General features: G+C 40.5%; 1 protein-coding gene across 1 annotated transcript in view; it reads right to left on the reverse strand.

Moving 5' to 3' along the window:
* The window catches only part of LOC311497223 (neural-cadherin), a 125,636-nt gene that overhangs the window by 48,776 nt on the left and 54,019 nt on the right, over positions 1–22,841 (reverse strand). Inside the window, exons 3-12 of the mRNA XM_084557420.1 lie at positions 22,027–22,252; positions 19,650–19,854; positions 10,948–11,059; positions 9,894–10,143; positions 9,340–9,482; positions 6,324–6,496; positions 6,072–6,240; positions 5,707–5,877; positions 1,719–1,891; positions 125–292 (exon numbers count right to left, since the gene is read on the reverse strand). Of these exons, the coding sequence (XP_084413546.1) occupies positions 125–292; positions 1,719–1,891; positions 5,707–5,877; positions 6,072–6,240; positions 6,324–6,496; positions 9,340–9,482; positions 9,894–10,143; positions 10,948–11,059; positions 19,650–19,854; positions 22,027–22,252 (1,790 nt within the window). The remainder of the gene's footprint in view (positions 1–124; positions 293–1,718; positions 1,892–5,706; positions 5,878–6,071; positions 6,241–6,323; positions 6,497–9,339; positions 9,483–9,893; positions 10,144–10,947; positions 11,060–19,649; positions 19,855–22,026; positions 22,253–22,841) is intronic.

Raw genomic sequence — 22,841 nt, forward strand, 5'->3', positions numbered from 1 at the left:
TGAGACATTTCAAGCTCATGAAGTTATGTGGTATAGTATAAAGAAGCATGTTTGAAATAAATAAAACTGAAATAAAAACTGTTGAGCAGTTTTCTGGAGCTCAGGCTCTCTGGCACCAACTCACCACTATCTTGGCATCACGGATGGTGTTTTCCGGCACAGTGACCCAGTACTCAGGCTGCTCCCAGTGCGGGGGCTGGTTGTGGACGTTGGTGATGATGACTGTCAGTTCCACAGAGCTGCTGCGGTTCCCCCCATCTGACGCCACGATCTGCCGGTTGATCCTGGACGTCTGTGGGGAAAGGCTCAGATCAAAAACCTAATTGCATATAATTTCTTAACTTTGTGACTGAAACTTGGTCTTTTCTTTACAAAATCTAATTTTAATGATCAAGCAGTTGTTTGACCAGTGTTTCCTCTATGTTGATTTTGGAGCGGCGGCCCGCCATGGTTTAATTTTCTGCCGCCGCTGTATCAGAAATGGGGCATACGCACAATAGTCGCGGTTGCCTTTTAAATGATCCTGCCGACATAATGCACCCCCCGTTGGCTGCCGCTCACATTGCAATTTAACAAGTAGAACTATTCAGAGGTGCTTTCGGCAGGCCTGCCCCCACTGCTAAAAAAAATCCTAGAGGAAACACTGTTGACTGTTTAAAATTTTAGAGCAGAGAGGAAAAGACAATGTGAAATTACTGATCTTTTAGCTTGTTCATAAAAAGTGAATAAAGAAAGCGAGTAAGAGTAAAGCTGCCTTTACTAAATTATTGACTGAAGTGCTGCTTAAGAAGAAGTCAGCGGCAAAGAAGAAGAAGAGAGAGGAGATGTCAGTGACAGAAGAAGAAGAAGAACCGTTGGCATCATTCATAGCAAGCGTTTCACTTCACTGTGGAATGTCAGTTTGGCTTTGTGAGATTGTACAAAGATAAAGACACAGAGAATGACAACGACAAACGTTTTATTCTTCTCACAGTATGAACAACAAGACATCTGTTGCCACTGGAGACACGATGTAACCCGATGACCTGATAAACCTGTGCCCGGGCTATCATTCTCTGCACAATTTTCTATACAGTCACCAGGCAGATGAGTTTGATTTACATAATATCCAGATATTTATCTTATACATGGTGGGCAGGACAAACCCTGTTTCATATACTCGATTCATTTTTCACAATTATCATGTATTATGGTTATATATTATAACTTTTTTTCTTTCTTTCTTTCTTTCTTTCATGAAAGGAAGTGTGATATTGATAACTGCATGAGGGCAGCTATGAGATGGTAGGGGTGGATTGTAGGCATACAAAGCACCCAACCCATACATAAGAGACTGCAGTTTACCTCTAGACCACCTTCTGTTCTTTGATTTAGGAAATAAGTCTCTTTCAGGAAGTTAGGTTATTTAGTATAATATGTTTTCATAATGGGTCATATTCCAACCAATCTTTGTCTAAATAATATGAATATATTGAATATATATGAATATTTTCAACAACAATGACAACAACATGAACATCTAGAATGAATAAACCATAGACCAACTGACTAGCGTGATTCAGGATAGTTTGGAGCTCATCCCTAGTTTCCCAGCTAATGGAAGCTCTTCTTGCTTCCCTTTTGAATAAGAAATACAGACTACTGCCTTCGTTGCCAGTAGCTCTTTGATTTTATAACTAAATGAAGTTAGAGTGTTAAGGGTGCTGGTGTTCTCTAACCTGTGAGATGGGGTGGTTAACATAAATCCAGCCAGTGCTGGGGTTGATGTGCAGGTAAGCTGGCTTCTGATTTGACAGCGAATAGGTGATGGCTGAGTTGCTCCCTTGGTCGTCATCATGGGCCGCTGCTCGCAAGAAACTGGTTCCAACTGGTGTGTCTTCCCTCAGGAAATCTGAGATGGAGGCAGATTAATCGTCAGGCAATGGATGAAATACTACAGGTATTAATACCACCACTGATTTTGGAAAGACAGCTGTTACTATTGGTATAATACAGGTAACGGTCAAACACAGAAAATAGAACAAAATATTTATATTCAAAACTGTATGTCACATATTTTGTTTCTATGAGATGTCCACCATGTCTGACTTGTGCTTGTGACTGAAGCATAAATAGTGAATTTCATTAAGTCTGAATGAACATAATACAACATCATGTTCTGTGATGGTAAGCAGATATTATAATAATGGGAACACAGCGTTGTGTTGTGTCAGCAGTATGTCACCTCATTTTGTCATTTCTGGGTCTCACTCTGCAAAGTCAACAGATGCATTTTTACATTTATGAATATAACCTCCAATCCTGCTGACTGCGATGTGTGTCAGCGCTGATCAAACAACAAAAACAACCAGCATAGAGGAGGTCGGCTGCTGCATTTCTCTATGTGATACTGCGTTTCAAGCATTATGTCAATTATAATGTCCTTTTCACATTTGTGGGTTTCACTAGATACATTTCAACTGAATAATCACATTAGATCCTGCTGAGTCTAATGTGTGTCAAAGAGAAACAAGGAAAACAAACCAGCAGGAGCAAACCTAGGGTTTGTACACTGCTACAAACAAGGCTGCACGCATCATAATGGTGGATAACACAGTAATCTGTTTCTTTTGTTTAACTAGTGATGTCAGTTAATATTAATAATAAAATGTCTTAAAATTTTCCTTATCGACAACCAAACAAACAGGTGCATCCTTGCAGTTATAAAGCCAGTGAGATCATTACTCTGGTTTTAGGGTCTAAAACGGTTGCACAGTACCCTGATGTAGCCAGACAAATGATCAAAAATGGTATTTGGTTTTCATTATGGGGTATATTACAACCAATTGGATAGTCCTGCAACCAATCAAAAGCCATTTTGTTGAAAACAAATTCAACTCCACTCCTCTCAGATGACATGGATGACGACATCGCTCTTTCTCACATGACTGCAAAAAGCCCACCTAAACGATTTGATTGAGCATAATCAGTTTCCAACAAAGCGATTCCGGGTCAACTTTCTGCCACAAAACATTTGTGGGTGTTGGTGAGAGTTGGTTTGGCTTCCAGGCTAGTTGCACAATGCTGTACATGCAGAAAGCATGACCTGGACCCAAATAAGCAGCAGAAAACAAATGCATGAAATTCAGACAATTTATACTATATACAGGATGAGGCAAACTTAAACTGTGTGACTTTAATGACTGATGATTTTGAACTATTCTGAGCAAGTTGCACATCTTGCACATACATGTGTCTGCACAACATCTATGACTGGCTCATGTAACTGTTGCACTGAAGTATTTGCTAAAAGCTTTCAGGCAAAACAACATTTATTCTACTTTTAGCTTTCTGATGCTTTTTACTCAGCCTGTCACAAGCTACAGCTCACGTTTATCTATTACTACATTATTTATCACATCCGTATGCACTATATATGACAATGTTTAATAGAAGTCTGGGTTTGCTAGTTTCCTCTGCAGATTTTTACTAAAAACATCACACCGGTCCTTTCTAGAGGGAGTTTTAAACCTACACCAAATTTAAATTACATTCATGTTCACAGACATCTGAAAGTTGTTTCAGCTGCCAGAGGACACTGCTCCCTTTGCAGTAAACAGACTCCCCAGGACGAGACGAAAACTCTGCTAACAGAATGTAAAGAGAAGAAGGGAGAAAAAACACCCAAGAGCTGCTGCTCATGTTGTCCCTAGAGCCCCAATCCTCCGCGCAGTGCTGCGTGAGGATAAAGACCATAAGATAAATAACAAGCAGGCTGAATAAGAGGTGGTTTCCACCTCATTTCCTTCATTTGTGCAGGAAAAACCCCACAACACAAACACACTCACCAGTGGTAAATGAATGCATGTCCCAGAAACATTTCAATCTGCCTGTTAAATAGTTAATGAGCCACTCTGTGCGTTTCCCTAATCGGATGAGGAGAACTTCTGACACGACGCTTATCAAAACACATATTTGCACACATAGTAAACAAACATGGACCCGCGGGAGGCACCAGAGAATATTTCATCAGTCTTAAGAGCTTTCCAGGATTACAAGGATGCAGACTGATACATGATGGCAGCGACAAACAGCCGGTTTCCACTCTTCACCTGCTCCTTTCAAACCTCCAGTAAATGAACAGGAGACTTGATGTGGAACAGGGAGTGGAAGGTGTGAGAGCACAGATGTTCGCATGTTGTTCCAGAGGGAAAGAAACCTTTTAACCCTGGCCGTGCCACCACCTTATTTCAGTCTTTAGAGTATAAGAGATGAGACAAATACAACCGATGAGAGCTGAGCTGAGCATCAAATGAAGAAAACTGCTTCTGGACCTCTTCTGAAACATGTAGTATCAAGATGGCAGTATTTGAACCAGTAGAAGCAGTGAAGAAAGCAGAGGCAGCTGGAGTAGCGGTAAAAGTGACTTTGGAGCAAGTTGTAGTAGTCACTGCATTCATAACAGAAATGGAAGTAGTGTATAGGTAAAAGTACCAGCATCAAGTAGTTAACAGCAGTAATGTGGTAATAGTAGCAGCAGCAGTAGTAATATTTCAAGAAATGGAAATACAAATAATGGTAACAGCAGTAAAGGAGCTGTAACAGTGGTAACAGTAGACATATCAGTAGTGGTGAAGTATTAGTAGTACTAGGGTAGCACTAGTAGTAGAAGTAGAATTGACTATGGTAGTAATATAAGGCCTAGAATTAGTGGTAATGGGAGTGCTAGTCACTACACTATTATTGTTACACCATTAATAATAAGAAATACATTAGTTACTATACTAACAGTATACTAACAGTACTATAATACTAGTACAGTATTAATAGTCATCTAATTACTGGTAGTAATTTTAATCATAGTACTAGTAGCAGTAGTAGCATTCACACTATACTAACAGTATACTAACAGTACTATAATACTAGTACAGTATTAATAGTCATCTAATTACTGGTAGTAATTACTGGTAGTAATTTTAATCATAGTACTAGTAGCAGTAGTAGCATTCACACTAGCAGTAGTAGTTATAGATTAAGTGTCTATTGGCCAAGTATACTTGTGTATACAAGGAATTTGGTCTCTGCATTTATCCCATCCGTGAATTAGTGAACACAAAGCACACAGTGAGGTGAAGCACACACTAACCCGGAGCAGTGAGCTGCCATGCTACAGCGGCGCTCGGGGAGCAGTGAGGGGTTAGGTGCCTTGCTCAAGGGCACTTCAGCCGCTTTCTACCGGTCGGGGGTTCGAACCGGCAACCCTCCGGTCACAAGCCCAAAGCGCTAACCAGTAGGCCACGGCTGCCCATAGCAGCAGTAGCAATACTCACAGTGGTGGTAGTAGTAATAGTAGTAGTAGAAGTAATCATAAAAATAGCAGTTGTAGTAGTTATATTGGCAGTAATACATACTGGTAGGAATACATTACTACTACCAATAGTAGCAGTATTATTAGTACTGGTATTACTTATTATACTCACATTGGTAGTAGTAGTAGTAGTCTTAGTTACACTAGTAGCAATACACACAGGTAGGAATACATTGCTACTACCAGTAGTAGTGTATTAGTCAGTACTAGTAGTCACAGAAATAGTAGTAGTAGAACTAGTAACAGTATTAGTAGTAGCTGTGTTCACACTAGTAGTATTCATATACGTATTAGTAGCGGTATTAGTAATAGTAGTGGTATTAATACTAGTAGTAAATATTAGTAGTAGTAGTACTCACATTGGTAGCGGCTGTTTTCAAACTTGGGGTCGTTGTCGTTCTGATCTGAGATCAGCACTGTGATCTGACAGATTCCAATGAGCGGCTCTTCGGCCTGATCTGTGGCCGTCACAGACAGCGTGAACTCCCTCTGACGCTCCCGGTCAAAACTCACCGCCGTCGTGATCACACCTGACACACACAGGGGACCATGTTACTATGACAACAGCTTTGCTTATTTCTTATTGCTATACTACGGACAATGTTCCTCACAGAACTGTGAGGATGAAAATGTTACCTATTCACTGTTTTAAAACATCTATTCTTTGTATTTGGCGTACTTTGGCACAAACACCACTAATATTTAGAGTTTCTGTGCAGCCTACCAGTATCAGGATCAATGTCAAATCCAGACGACACTCCGTCTCTGTGCACGATGCCGTATTTAACCTCTCCGTTGACCCCCATATCTGCGTCGTGGGCCTGGACACGCAAAACAAACGTCCCTGGTGGCTGGTTTTCCAGTACCGCTGCATTCAGACTGTAGTTCTGACACTAAGAGCACAAACAGCCCAGTCAGGAAACTGAATTTGCGCATTGTTTTTTAGATGAACTCATATTAATACGACTTCAGTCACCTCCTGAAACACTGGCTTGTTGTTGTTGATGTCGTTGATTCCCACGATGACCTGTGCAGAGCTGCTGAGTGGGTACGGCCCACCAGATGCATTATCATCAGTAGCGGTGATGTTGAGGACGTACTGCGGCCCCCTCAGTCGGGGAGGTGGACTCCGCCGCAGTTTGATGATGCCTACACACACAGAACGATACAAGCAAGGGTGTAAAAAAGTAGGCTTATTGTAATTGTGCTTTTAGCAACTTTTAACCAACCTAGCAGAAAGCACACAAATTATATCCACATTTAACATATCTGGAATTATACCAATATTTAATAGACAGAGGGCTGGCATACGTTAAGAAATGTGGGTTTCATGGATTATTTTTGGAGACTGAAAAAAAAAGAACAAAAAAACTTCATTTTCTGAAAGGAGAAGTTTAAATTACTTTCATGTCCACTGGCAACCAAAAGTGGTTTCTGATGCAAAAACTCAAGAAAAGTAAAGAGAAGATAAGAAAACCCCCAAAAGCTGCTGGTCATGCTGTCCCTCATGAAAAATGAAACTGCAGAATTTCAACTGGATGAATGAACAATTTTGTTCTTCTGTTTTAAATGATTCTAACAAGATGTCTAATGCTTGAACCATAACCACTAATACCGTTACTTTATGTCTAGTTTGTGGACATCCACAGACTTCAGAAGTGCTCCTCTGTCTCTACCCCATTGGCATTAAGAGGTGTCCCCCCCATATGAGCTTGGTTCTGTTCAAGGTTCCTTGTGTTAAAAGGACCCTTGTTCCTTTCCTCTGGGTAAGGGTTTTATTTCTAAAGCTGATAAGGATATCAAATAAATAGCTAATAAATAAAATTTTATTGAATAATAGGCATCCAGCTAGGAATGATATTTTTTGTTGAGCTAGTCTGAGCAGTCAGATTTCCATCTCTAATGGAGCTTAGTTTAAGCTTGTTGTTTTGGTGTGGATATGTGATCCACCTGAGACACATAAAGTGGATCATCCCAGGGCTGCAAACAGCAACTATTATTATCTATTGATTGATATCTGAATTAAAAAAAAATGAATCAATCAGTTTATAAAATGTCATGGTTTACTGTCACAGCAGACCAAGGTGCAGATTATTTTCCGGTTGTTTGACTAAATGATTGATCATTTCACATCTGAACTGAAAAGTGAAGCTGTGTGTTTGCTGCAGGAGTTTCCCAGCTTCAGCGTCCGAAGCGGCAACCGTGCGAGTGAATATAAATGGCAACCGCTATACTGAGCTTAAAAACAATGTAGATAAAAAGCTGCACTGTAGGTCACCAACAGCAGCGATGGTCGAAAAAAAACAACCTTCACATAATTCTCAGGCCTAAAACAAATATCATATTTTTCTGCGCTAACAATCACTTCCACATTACCATAACAGAGCAGCGGAGCATACAAACAAACAAATAAGCAGCTTTGGTAACAACATGAATAGAGACACGGAGGCTGGGAGGGAGCGAACACATCTACATGAAAATACTTCACGACGCTTTGAAGTGACAAAGCAGAACAGCCGAGCAAGCCAAAGGCCATCTGCTGCTTGAGTGTGTGTGTGCAGGAAAGAAAGAGAGAGAGAGTCTTAATATGTCATTTATGTGCAAATGTTCATGGTTATATCTGGTTGTGTATGGACGCAAGTGCGTGCGTATATGTGTGTGTGTGCATAGAGAGGCAGAGCAGTGGAAGAGTGCATGCTGGGTGATAAGGTGACAGGGAGGCTTAGAGAGAGGGAAAACCACACACACACAAGATAAAAGTGAAAAACATGAGTGAACATCGCACTGCCGCACATGAACTTAATCTTTTAAAAGTCACACACAAACATATTTAATGACATGTGTTCCCTACCCCATCACTCTAACCCTAACCTATGCCTTTAGTTTCAGTTGCACACACATAAAACAACATAAAATCTGCTTCACAGGAACAAAACAGATGCGACCCGAGAGAAATTTTCAACACATCAAACACTGTTGAAAATGTGTCATTCCAAATGTGTTCACCGCAAATATAAGGGAATAACGGCCATGTTTTAATCGGCAATGTCCACCTGTAGCTCAGAATCTGTGCACAGAGCAACGTGGTGCAAGTGTAAACTAGATGATCGTTTTGTGCGCCATATGAAAGCAAAGTGAGGAGCGTCTTCCACCCCCAGTTGGTCCCCACAAAGAACTACACGCACACACACACACACACACATAAATATTTAAATGAGTCAGCCTGTAACACTGAAGAGATGGTAACTGTGTGTGAGAGTTGTAGTGATTATTAGAAATGTGTGTGTATTCATGTTCTTTTCATTTATGCATGTATTTGTGTGTCTTCCGGGGGGGGGGGGGGGGGTTGATGGCCTTGTTAATGCCAAGCTTGATCCCCAAATACTTGTTACCATGGAAACAGCCACTTTAGTGAATGTGTGTGCGTGTGTATGTTTGTGAGCTGCATGATGTGACTGTGAGTGAGCCAAACAGTGCTGTGTGTGTACACGTGTGTGTTAAAGCCATTTGATGGCTAACCAACAACATGTTCATAATTACTGATGTGCCTTTGTCCCATTAGACGCAGAGCCTGATATTGACATTTCTCTGTCCGTGGCAAGATAACTGAACTACTACCAGTTACATGAAGATAAAATGTACTGGTTGCATTCATTTTAGTCTTGAATGACCAATGAACTGAATGAATCTTAAAGGACCACTTTAAGTAAAGACTTCAAGCGCTTTCACATCCACTTCCAGTCAATTTGTAGATGGGTCATGCCTGAAATTTGCCTTCTGTCCTGACTAAGAGCATTACATTAGGACTAGTACAAACATATCAATAAATCAACAAAGTGACCACTTTATTCTAGATCCATTCATAATTGTAGGAAGGGCTCGACTCTTCTTAGCCATGTTTTTGATTGCCTGAATATAATCAGCAAAACACGACTTGATGGAAAAATACTTGAGTCTGAAAATTCCATTGGTTGTGTTCATTTTCCTTTCACCTTTCTGGTTGTCCAGCAGGAAGTTGCTGTCCTCGTTGCCGCCGGTGATGGCGTAAGAGACGGCATCTCCATCCGGGTCGTTTGCGTGGACGATGGCGACCAGCGTGTCAGGACCGGCATCTTCACTGAGGAAGGTCTTATAGCTGACAGAGAGGAAGGAAGAAGATGACAAATTCTGGCCGCACATTTTTAACATTAATTAATGATTTAAAAAGAGAGAAGGCGCATATATTACTGTGTACATATGATGTACAATAAATGACATAATGTAGAAGTGCATTACACAAATGTGAGAAGTGTGAAGCAGACAGACATGAGAGAGGAGAATAAAAAGTGAAAACAGATGGAGGAGAACAATGAGATTAAAAATAGATTCTGAACTGAAAACAAACTTAATTAGCAGATTGACTCCGTGGGCGAGAGAGCAAGACAGTGACAGGGATGAGGCAGAGAGAGAAGCTGACTGCTGACTGCTATGAAACACATTAACTATCCAAAGTTGGTGAAAAGTTTAAAAAGGAGCTACAGGAAGATGACAAGAGCAAGATTCCTACACGCTCTGGGAGAAGACGGGTGCCTCGTCGTTGCTGTTGGCGACTCGGATGCGGACAGAGGCGGTCCCCGTGCGAGGGGGTGTTCCTGCGTCCACGGCGACCACCACGAACTCGTAGATATGATTGGGTCGCTCGTAGTCCAGGCGATGCGCTGGGCTGACCACGCCCCCCGACGAGATGTCAAAGTCACTGCTGGGAACGAAGTAAGAGAGCTCGGAGTTCATGCCGGAGTCACAGTCCCGGGCCAGAACTGAAGGGAGAGGAGGTGAGGAGAAAGGCGGGAAGAAATAGAAGATTATATAAAGAAAAGAGATGTTGGGATGAGGAGGATGGTAAGGAGGAGGAAAAATAGGAAATGTAGAGGAGAGACAGATAAGGATACGAAGCAAGGGACATAAGAGGAGGAACAAAGAAAAGAGAGGATGGGGAAAGAAGTGGTGGAAGATGAGAAGGGAAAGGACAGGAAGACAGGGGAGATTATATAAGAGGATTAAAAAGGTGAGAAGAAGGGGAAGAGGGCAAGGAGAGAAGAAAGTGGAGGGAAACCAGAGAAGAAACCAGAGAGAAGAGGAGAGATTTTATCAGAACATTAGTTTGCAAAATTTTTCAATATGATTGTGTCCAATATGAGGTGAGGGCTATGAGAATGAGGAGGGGCTGTGGACAGTCCTAACTTTGCTACAAACCTTCAAAGAGCTTGAATTTAGAGAGTTCAGATGTGGTTTAAGGGTTAGGATTAGGGTAAGGGGCTCCGTAATGCAGCATGTCAACAAGGGCCCTCATAAAGTTAGATTTACAAGTGTGTGTGTATGTGTGTTTGAGTACGTGGTGCTGGCTGTCTGCCTAATAAGAGCAAAGCCTCGCTGAAGTCGGACTGTTTGATCTCCACCAGTCACCAGCAGCTATGACAGATGGCTCAGACACACACAAGCACACACACACACACAAACACACACTGTACAGCATAACCACAGGTGTAATGTGCTGATGTTGTGTTCGCTGACAGAGGGCAAATAGTCTACCACAAGTCGCTCCACAGAGTGGCGTGTGTTACCTTGCAGCAGTGAGGTTCCAGGTGCGACGCTCTCAGGAATGTTGTCTCTGGTGTAGATGGAGTGCAGGAACTCTGGTGTACAGTCATTCTCATCCGTTATGTGGAGAACCACCTGCAGGGAGCATCTCACTGTTAATATCTGTATTTCATATCAGATTCAGATTCACTGCAGCGTGACCCAGCAGGAGTGAGCAGGTGAGTTATTTCATCGCAGTAAGGAAGTCCAAAAGGTTAGAGCTTTGCTCAGTATGACTGGAAATTAGATTTCTGCAACGTTTAGGTCAGGTATCAACCACATTTTCATGACTAGCACAGTAGGTAAATGCACAGAGTACATTATACAGTGCTATGGAAAAGTATATAAGGCACAAGTTAATCCTTGGAAAATTGAACAGACTATTTATGGCTGCAACTGCTGCAATGGTGGCAATGATTGAAGGGAAAGAAGCATGGGGAAATGGGGAGAGCTGTTCAGTGGGTACATTGTCCATTTTAATTCCCTAAATCAAAGTCAGGTCATGGTGGCAACAGACTAAGCATGGTGTTTCCTGATTTGCGAAAAGATGAAAAATGCCCAAAAGGGGCAAGCAGGTAGCACTCCATAGGTCACAGCCTAATAATGATTGGACTACATTCAGATGACAATATGTTTATATAACAGTTATATTTAGGTAATTTAAAAAAAAAATAAAAATCCCCATGTCTTATTGCTTGGCTGACAATAGTAAGATTGCAATGCAAGTGTAAGATCTGAAGCCCAGACCTCGTCACATATTGATAATAACACTGAAAATGAGCTGTAGAAATATTTTTTCAGTCATTGGTCAATGGTCCGTAGAACACACAGAATCAGCAGGCTTGGAAGTTTTGGTGTGATATTAGTCAGAGAGACTTTGACTACAGTAAATCGATGTTCCTGTTTTCCAGAATAACTCATGCATACATTATGAAGATAAATGTCTCCCGCTCAAGGAAAAAAACCCATTTCCATACTGTCTCTTTCTCTCCATCCCTCCTTTAAACCTCCTAAATCCTGAGCCACTGTGCCATCGCCTCTCCCTTGTTCCCGTCCAGTTCACTCACTATCCCAAGCTGCTGAAGCTCATACCAAAATGCTATTTTCCATTCCCATAAAGCCTGATTTAACTGGCGAGGCTGCAGACGTGACCACCTGAGCACAGATTTCCTCTGCAGCCCTGAACCTTCGACACACCACCTGTTCAGTAATAACAGCAGGGCAGCAGAGGGGCACGCTGAAAGGATTTAGATGCACAGCTGCTTCTGCATACATGCACTGAATATTTAGAAGATTCAAGTGTAAACAGTACAAAATTGGTTATTACTTTCACTTTGGAGTCAATAGGTCAATATTTACGTCGTGAACCAGAGCATTCTCGGCTTAAAAGTTTGGCCATATTACCATAAAGTTAAAACTTGAGGTAACAACAGTACTTACTTGGAGAACCGTTAGACATTATATGTGTGATTTCTTTTTCAAATATTAAAAAAACTGGAACAATTTTTGATTTGTTTTTAGCATAGATTGGACATTAAGTATGCTTGCAAGCATTTCAGAATGTTTGCTTATGTGAATTAATAGGGAGGTTTCATGCATTTCATAAATGCGACGCAGCACCTCTGTGAACTGAGCTTTAGAAACCCATATTGAAATCTCCCAATAAATGAATTTCAAATAAGAATTTATTTCACTTCAACTTCACTAACATAATTAACACCTGGTCACTCTGCCTTCACCTTGCTATTTGAAATAAATATGAAAAAGCAAAAAGGACTCATTTTTAACAGTAACTGTCACAGTCTGCAAAGGTTTGGGACTTTGGACTTCATGACTTGACTCGGGATTCCGGTTAAGAGGTAGTCTTGACTCCTACTTTAATGCTCTCTAGTTGCTGTTTTGAGCATATTTTGCCAGTCCTCCGTTTAGAGCTTGGGAGGTCCTCTTGTAAACATTACAGAGCCACCATTAAGACACTAGTGCACTGCTGTACCAGCAATCACAACACCGCCATATTGGTAGGAAAGCCCGCTTTTCGAATTACTATTCAGTTGACAACTGGAAACAACTAACTAACTTGTCCTTGTACCAGTTACATCCAAAAATGGCCGACAGTTGTTGTGCCCCAGGATGTTAGAATGGTTGGGCACAAGCACAGGGGAAATCGTTTTATAGGATTCCTAAAGATCCCGCAAGACGACAGGTGTGGATTACTGCAAGAAAACGGAGAGGTAGGATCACTTTATATCAGGTACAGAACCCAGCGTTTTCCAAGTGTAATGTTTATTTAGCATTTTTTTAACACATGTCCAACAGATTTCTTATAACGTGGATTACAAATGGGTGTTGCTCATTCAGCACTAAAACTACTCACACTGAGAAAGAAATTGGCGATTAAACAGTTATTGTAGTTACGGTACTGTCATGAACCTCTTTTGAAAATCTTCAGTGTAGGTCATTTAGCACAGTGATTAGCTAGTTACATTGCGCTGCCTGAGATACTTACGTGATGACAACACTGTTTTTAGCGACAAACTCCAAAGCTGGATGTGCATCACGAAGCCTGACTGCGTCCATCTGTACCCCTCCAGGCTCTTAGCTTTCAGTGACTCTCCAGAGTAGGACCAAGTAAAGTCAATGAGATACTGCAGGTCAGGAACATTGTCCTCACAGCTGCTTCAGTGCTCGAAAAAAGCACACCTGGTGCATGATAAGGGTCTGTGATATATAATCTGTCGAGTTTTGCCTTGTACGGGTCAATTTCTATCTGTTTAAAGTGCGCAGTATACTCTGACGGCCTGAAATCAGCGCTGGCGCCATTCATTTTTCCTCAGTTTTCCTGCCAATATGGCGGTGTCACTGACTGTATATAGGGCGGTGTCAACAGAAACAGTCACGTGACGCCCGGAGCTCTATACCGGTGAATACGTGAATACACAGTAAAAGGATTCGTGACTCATTTTATTTATTTATCTCCATGTATATGTAGTAGGGGTTGCACGACTTTTTTTAAAGTCGACTATTATGTGGTGAAAGTCGAGTCTAGGCAACGGTCTGACACTTCTAATATGCGGCTCTCGCTCGGAAAACGTCTCAGTCAGCTCTAGCATAACTTCCGTCTCTCGCATGGTGCATTAACTGACACCAAGGACAAATAACACTCAGTGATACCACTTTTGCTCATTTTAACACACACTGTACAACCACAATAACAATGTCAACTATCAGAACGCAACAGAATGGAGGGGGGTCATTCTACATAAAAGGTGGAAATGCTTGTCCCTTGCTTTTGCAGACCCCTGAATCATTTAATTTGACCCAATAATCCCATAATTATATATATTTAATAAATATAGACTGTCCTTAAGATGATGAGAGAGTTTATTTATTTAATTTTCTTTTTTTTTCTTTTTTTTCCTTTTTTTAAAATGCCTGGTCCTGAAAATTCCCCTGTCCATTTGATCATACATGGAAGTTGAACTGTGTTCTTTTCATTTAAAACCATTTGTTTTATAAAACAAATCTAATTTACATTTACCTTTAACCCTGTATGAATTAACTAGAACACTGAAATGGTAAAAAAATACATTATTAATATGAATAATATCAAATAAATATTTGTCCACCAAATTTATGTCATTGGTGTTACCCTACCCAAAGCACTTTTATTTTGAAACAATGCATCAGCTCTTTGAAGTTGTTCCTGGGTCAAGAGGTCAGTGGAAGAACTGCAGTGGAGGAAGGAAAAAGGTTTGTGAGATATCTTAACTCATTTGTCTAAAATATCATGATTTATCTAAGAATTTTGAGATAAGATTTTTTGGATGTCATTAGTGTTACTCTTTTTTATGGCTGTGGGTGTTAAGATCTTAACATAAAAATACATTAGACTGAATAAGTATGTGATTGTTACATCGCTGATGAAATAGCACATGGCTAATGGCAGCCATTTTGTTAAAATGTTATTTTTTTCTGTAAATTGTCATTGGTGTTACTGTCATTGGTGTTACTGTCATTGGTGTTACTTCTCTAATGAGTACTTCCTTCCTAAGCAATATTCCTTTAACTGTCCAACATAAAAGCATAAAAACAAAACAAGAGGGAAAAATGTTTAAGTTTATAAGAATTTATAATCATATTCATTATCTATTATTATATTTTCCTTTTGTCAGGTATGGCAAAATTGAGTGCAGCAGAAAAGCAAAGATTATACAGGCAGCGGAGAGATGCAGACCCTATACGTAGGGAAGAGTACCTGGCAAAGAAAAGGCAGGGTTATGCAAATGATATCCTCACCAAAAAAAGGAAGTCTATAGGAGATCTAAGTGAAAAGGAGAGAAAGGCTCAGAAAAAAAAGTGGCGTGAAAATCAAGCAAGACGCAGACAACGGATAAAAGATAAAAGCTATGATCTGCAAGATACAGTTGTCGGAGATGTTCCATCTACAGAGGCAGACCAATCCCAAACACAGCAACACAGACCAGATGTGATTGAGGCTCATCACTGTGGGCAGTGGTGTGTTGTTCGGTACGACAATCTGCCCTACCCTGGCATTATCCTTGAGGTGGAGGAACATAATGTCAAAATCAAATGTATGCACAAGTATCACATGAACAAGTTTTTCTGGCCATCCCCAATAGCAGACATAAATTGGTACGGGGAAGATCAAGTCATGTGTATAATGCCAGAGCCCTTGTCTGTCAACAAGAGAGTCATCCAGCTGGATGAGATGATTTGGTCATATGTACAAGAAGAACTGGGTCTTTAAAGTGAGAGAAACAACATGATGAAATCTAGAAATATGTTTTGAAAGGATATGTTGAAAATGACATGATTATACTGTTAGAAATGTTTTGGAATTAGCTATTTTAAATGGAAATGTTTGACATGAATCGACTGAAATGTTCTGTTGAAAGTAATGTCCAATGAGAAATTCAAAGTTCAATGAACAGTTGAATTGTACTGTTAGAAATGGTTGAAACAAACTTTTTTAAATGAAGTGTTTGACATGAGCAATTAAAATAAATTGTTTGTAATTAAATATTAATGAATGTAGAATCAAACGGTTCTTTACTGATGCTATTGCGTCATTGGTGTTACATTGTGTCATTGGTGTTACACCAAGTTTTTACAGTGTTTTGGTGTTAATGAATGTATTTTCTTGTACTTTCTAGTAATATTTTGTTTGTTGATATGGGATGTAAGAAATAGTTGATATTTCAGTCTTTGCATCAAAGCCTTTTTGGTTGAATATATTTGTTTTTACTGGTTTTAAAGAAAAAAGTGAAACTGAGAATCAAATAATTTCATACAATGCTGTGTAAAGATGAGGAATTTAATTAAACAAATATAAATAATCAATTATTTTTCTTGGTGTTATCATTCCTCTACTCAACCTTTTACTAAATATACAAGTTGTAATGAGAAAAAATATTTTATATCAACATTAATGTTGTTTAAATCACAGGTAACACCAATGACAAATAAACGACTCATGGATTCTTTATTAAAATGTATTAAAATATTAAAAATAGATTAAGCTCCCCGTTTTGCGGATTCATAGAGTTGACAACTTAATTAATGCTATGAAAGAAGTTTTGGGTATGTTGAAAGAAGTTCATTTAAACAGATTTCCATCACCCGAATTCCACCTTTTCTGTTCTGACCAGTCCGTTATGCTGAGAACAGTCAGGGGTGCAGATCCGATGTCAGGATTGAGGAGGACACAAAAGTGATTTATTTTTTATTTATTTATTTTTTTTGCCGGTATGCAACTCATACCATGCCACCATAAATCACACAAATTCCACCATTTCAATCATTTCTTTTTAGATGTGAATCTAAAATGTGAAGAATGTGAAGTCTGAAAATACATTTGTTCAATTTCGAATAATTTATGATGCACATCCCCAAAGCTGGATGTGCATCACGAAGCTGCTTCATCTTTACTCAAGTATTTCCACACATTTGATGAACTGCATATTATAGCATGTTAACTGCTGTGTGTTCCTCTTCTTGTGAGTGTCTCTGGCCTGGAGTTGTGTTTCCTGTGGAGCTCCATACTACATCTGTTGTCGTGGTCTCATCAACCTGCCCAGTCTTCATGGCCTCCTGCAGTTACCCACTGCTGCCTGAATGAACAATTCTCCAACCTGCCTGTGATTCCTCTTATATTCTCAAACTGTCATGTAACATCACCAGCTATATGTTGTATTTGTATCATCATCAGATTCTACATGTACACTTTAGTCAGATGTATGTATCCATGACAGATGTATGTTTATCTCGTTCCTCCTGTCCTCTCTCTTCTCTCTCTTTTCTGTCCCTACCCAGCCAGCCTTAGGCAGATGAGTCCCTCCATATGAGCTGGGTTCTGCTCGAGGTTTCTTCCTGTTAAAAGGGAGTTTTTCCTTGCCACAGTCGCCTTCAGGCTTGCTCTGGGGGTTTCAGGCCGGGTTTCAGACCGGATGTTGTCTTTAGACAATATGTAGTATGATGAATAGGCAATTTTCTTTGAACAAAAAAGGACACATTTGCACACTTTTCATTTTACTGTGAAATAAAAAATGTATGAATTTGAAAACTCTTTACATTTGACATGTACTTGTTCTAAAATAAAAATGTAAAGGGGTTTGGAATAAGCTTTCATTAATTACAAAATAACAACATCCCCTATGCCCCAATTAAACATATTTGTTATAAAGTTGCCAGTAATTGTGAGACCAATTGTAAGAATTAATAAAGTGGAACACTGATGTCTTCATACAGACAGACATGCCATTGTTGGAGTTGTCCAGATACTGAATTTTAGCAGATATGTCAAACCTGTTGAAAGGCAGTTGGTAGTATTTTTCATTTATATCGTATACAATAGTTTTTGCAAATCTACATTCACACCACTGTTGGCACATCTCTCATGACCTTTTTTTTGAGTATGGTGCATCTTACTCTTTGGTTTGATCTCATTAGATTTAGAAACTGGAAACCGTTTTGGACTGAACGGCCCTTGCTGACTGAAAGTGGACTGAACATACACAATCATATCATGACCTATATTTAACCCTTTGCATGTATCTTTGCATCCTTTGCACACATTATGCTGCTAATCAGTCAAACATTTGCAACCACCCCAACTCATACTCTGTTAGTCTGCTTATTAGTCATCACTGCTCTATGTTGCTCTACGTTTGTGTAATGTCTTTTTAAGTGCATTGTCCAAGTATTTTGTACTGTCAGTATTGTATTGTTTGTCTTTGCACTGTCCTCTTTGACCTTTGACCTTTGACTAAGTGATATAGCTAATAATAAAATACGATGGATAGAACAATGTAGAGAGACTCACTTCATATTGGCGATTTTAAAATGTCTGGTGAAGCCCAAAGGAAAGAGAAACTGCAGAAGCTACAATGAGATGTAACATTAACACTGCTGAGGAGGATGCTTTCTAAATAACTGACTAACGCACAAACACACACATGCAGGGCCTTTAGAGTGAATTAGCCAGCCAAGCTTATAGAGCAGCAGTGGCCTTTGGGGGACGCTGGTAGTTTAGCAGCTATTCTCTGTCTGTTTCAACCATCTGGGCACCGAGAGCAGGTGATAATGGATTTCTCTTATTGTGTGTGCATGTGTGAGTGTGTGTTAATGTGAACAGATGTAGCTATCTCCTGTATAAAGTCTTCAGAGCTTACTTTGAGAACAGGAGTCAGTACTTAGCAACCAGGTTTCAGCACTTAGCACATTGAACTGTATGTTTGTATGTTTTTCACCCGTACTGAATCCATAATGCTGCAAACTCTGTACCAAACTCAACAGACGCATCCTGCAGCTCAAACTGCTGATTGCAAAACTGATCAGATGTAGTTTCTGAAAGCAACCTTTGGTTTTCATCATGAGAAGATTCACGGGACGCTCAGCAGTATGCCTTTAGTTTTGAGCATGCATAATGAACACATAAGCAGAATAAACAGTAAATGAAACGGTTGCATCACAGCGTCTGCTTCAGCGCCAGCACTTTTGCTCATTTTAAATTAATGAGTTTTCATCATAGAGCGGCGTGTTCCACAGTCGAGGGTCAACACCCTCGAATGTATGATGTTAAGTTGTGCAACTGTGGATTTTTCTGTTTATCAGGGGCAGAGGGGCTGTGATACCACTTACAACAGTGAGGTGACCTTCCAATTCACACTCCAATGACTGTCACATTCACTCAATAGCTCAAGTGCATCATTGAAGTGTGAACAATACTTAAAATGTCCACTTTTCTCTGACCAGTCAGCAGAAGAGACAAGTTATTTTTTAGACACTTTCTACTACATCTAAAGAAATAGAAGAAACAGAAAAGAAATGAAACAGAATCTGTCCAATTTTTGTTGGCACACAGGGTATGCTAACAATACACACAGGTACTAAGTGGAAGTAAAACAATATGTGTTTATATTATTCTTAAGCTATATTAAAGCTGAACTTAAGAAGATAAGATAAGGTAAAATAATCCTTTATTTATCCCACAGTGGGAGGATAAATAAGTGGAAAACATAATTCAGTAAGAGTCACCACCTCCACTGCTTAAAGCTAAACTGTCCTAGAGCACTGACTGAGAGTTCTATTTAATATATATTTGTATTTTATCCGGCTTTTATATGCAAGTGATTATGTGTTTGTGTGTTTGGTTGTGTTGGCGTACCTCTGCCACACCGCTGAGGCCTGTGTCGGGTTCGGACGCCCGGACCTGTAGGCTGTGGAGGTTGTGACCGCTCTCGAAGTCGACTGCCCTGGTAAGGCTGAGCGCGCCGCTCTCCTGGTTGATGCTAAACAGATTCCCAGGATTCACCAGCAGCATGTAGGACAGACTCTTCTTCTGGAAGGAGACAGCCTGAACCACTGCGACACTGCACGGGCACACACACATAGGAGTGTGTTAGAGTGGCACTAGGGATGACATACTACTACAGAAAACATACTACAAATTTTTTAGCAAGATTGTGAAGGAGGCCAGTTTTGAGTCATCTTCCTGTTGTCCAGAGTCAGATGAAAAAGTGGATCACTTCACTATGTGTGTTCAGTACAGAATGGTCCACGTCTAGCTTAACATGCATTCTACAGACTTTTCACCAAGCTCCAAAGCTCAAATATTAGAAATTAGAGACAAAGTCCTATTTTCTACGTGTGCGTACAACCTAATAAGATTGTTTTCTTCTCCATTTATCCAATTTATACCTGCATTTAAGGCCCAGGATTAACAGGGACATATTAGCAGAAGTGTAGTATGTAGTACATTTCCGTTACTGTTTAATCATCTGTCAGTATAAATTGTGCTTTTGTTAGCTTAGAATAAGTCCTTTACACAAACATACACACACACATTTTATGAAGGGGCAGCCACTGCAAAAATGCCTGGAAAAGGAGTCGAGAGGGACCCTGTCTAAAAGCGGTGTCAATTTGCAACCTTACCATTAGATGGCACTAAATCCTACACACAGGTCCTTTAATTTCTTTCACCTATCTGGTGTCGTTTTCAATAATGTGGATATGTGGTCTTTAACTGTGATATTGCCATAATGTCATAAAAGAAAATGTATTATCATTGTATGTATCATTGTTTCTTTTACTGGTTTATTTTGTTGTATGACCTTTTATTGTTCTTATATTTTTACAATGTGTGGAGAACTTTACATTCCTTTTGTGTAAAATGTGCTCTAGAAATACACTTGGCTTCCCTTGCTTAGAATATAAATATGACTGCAGGTCAGTAAAAAGCTGCTCTACATTTCTATTTCCAGATAGACTTATAAATTGAAGAGGAGTTGTGACGCGCTGGTCGAGATCCAGTGTTGTGTAGACCGCATCCTTCATGGGGTATTTGGAACTCAGAAACCATCAAAACCTGGTTAATCAATTTGATTAAAACTCTCTCACACACACATGGACGGACACATACAAGGACATAAAACACATAAAAGGGACATAATGGAAGCAGAGACACACAGAAAAGGCGTGCAGAGAGATACACCCACACACTCTGCTCACAGGGTGGCATGGATACTTAGATATTAATACAATGTGCTTTGCGCCACCAGCCCTGAGGGACACACACACATACACACACATACACGCACACACACAAGCACACACTCCCCTTCATGTTTATCCAGACCTTGCTTTTAATAAATATTTGAATTTGCCACACTTTCAAATTCTCAGCCTCAGGCCACGCTCACACATCTGGGTCCTCTCCACCCCCCTCCCCCATCCTCTCTCTCATCATCCCTCCACCCTCCTCTCTTCTTTCTCCTCCCTTCCTCTATCAGCCCTCCACCTCTCCCTCTCTCTTCTCCTTCTCCCTATTTTCTTTTGTCTTGCTCTACGGGGCTCATCTTTTCATGCATCACATGACATGCGAAACCAAGGAGTGGGCTGGGGAAATGCACACAGTCATACACAGTTGCACACACACAAATACACGCATGCACACAAATTCCATTTCCACATTCAGTTTCGGAGGCAATTGAATGTAAATGGTGTTTGTAAATATGGAGGACACTTAATAATAACACAAGATGTAATATTACTAAGCACTACAACTGCAACTGTATACAAAACAATCAATGCCATAAATCTACGCAGTATGTGCACAACAAAAGTATTCATGCTAGGCAGACTGCATATTATGCACAATAGCCAGAAACATACAAATCACTACAAATACTCACAATAGCGCTAATTAAAGTATGTTTTAAAGTAACATAATCTCAAATATTTGACAGTTTATTTGAGCCTGGAAGTTGGAATAATGGACTTTCACTCAGAGAGAAATACCCTGCAGGTTGTCCACGAACACGAGGATTAGCAGTTTGGTCCCCAGAACATGGACCACATTTAGTGTCCTTGAGCAAGACACTGAAGCCCTGAGTCACTGTCAGTGCTGGCAGTAGTGTGTGAATGTGTGCGCTTGTGTGAATGAGTGGGTGCATAAACACAAGACAGTTTACCTTTTACCAGCAATCACATTTAGCTAGACTAAGCTAGAGAGAAGAGGTTATCAAACTGCTGTGGGGACTCACGGTTGGCCAACAGGTGTGTTCTCGGGGACGTTCAGGCTGTAGGTGGAGTTGGTGAACTGCGGCGGCCGGTAGCCAGCGAGGATGGCCACGGTGGCCGGCAGACCTCTGCGACCACGTCCGTCCACTGCCTGCACCCGCAGCAGATACTCCTTACTGGGGGTTAGAGGTCGCCCTGTGGTCCTGATCTCACCGCCGCGACGGTCCACCTCGAAGCAGTCCTCGCCACCTTTATTATCAGAGAAGAGAGGATGAATAAAGTGAAACAAAGAAATAAACCAAAAAAGAAAAAAAAGTGCAGTTCCAAATATAGTTAGCTCAAACCTTGTCTGCAACCGCTAGATAGATAGATAGATAGATAGATAGATAGATAGATAGATAGAGAGCTTGTGAGTCACAGCTGTCCAATTATGGAAGACCAAATGAGGCAATTTGAGGCTTGAGGGATGTTGCACATGTTTATTTGTGTATGTGCGTATTTGTGAGCCGCTTAACACTCTATGAAGACTCCGAAAAAGAGAGTGGGCTCATTTTCACCTTCGTCCCCCATGGGTGAAAAGGGGTGGGGGGTGGGGGGCTGACAGAGGGAGGATGACCAAAAGATGGGAGAGAGAGAGAGATAGGAAGCAATGAACGGAAGATGGAAAAGAAAGAAATGGGAGCCAGAAGAAAAAGAAAGAGAGTGATGTGGAGAGAGGTAAAGAGGGAGAATAGAAGAAGAGACAGTGATGATAACAGGGAGGAGGGACAAGGAGATGAGAGACAAGAAGTGGAGGGAAGAATGGAAAGAGGAAGAGAAGAATCCCCAGCTGTTGACC

Source organism: Chelon labrosus (assembly GCF_963514085.1).
Source record: "Chelon labrosus genome assembly, chromosome: 12".
Taxonomy (NCBI): Eukaryota; Metazoa; Chordata; class Actinopteri; order Mugiliformes; family Mugilidae; genus Chelon; species Chelon labrosus.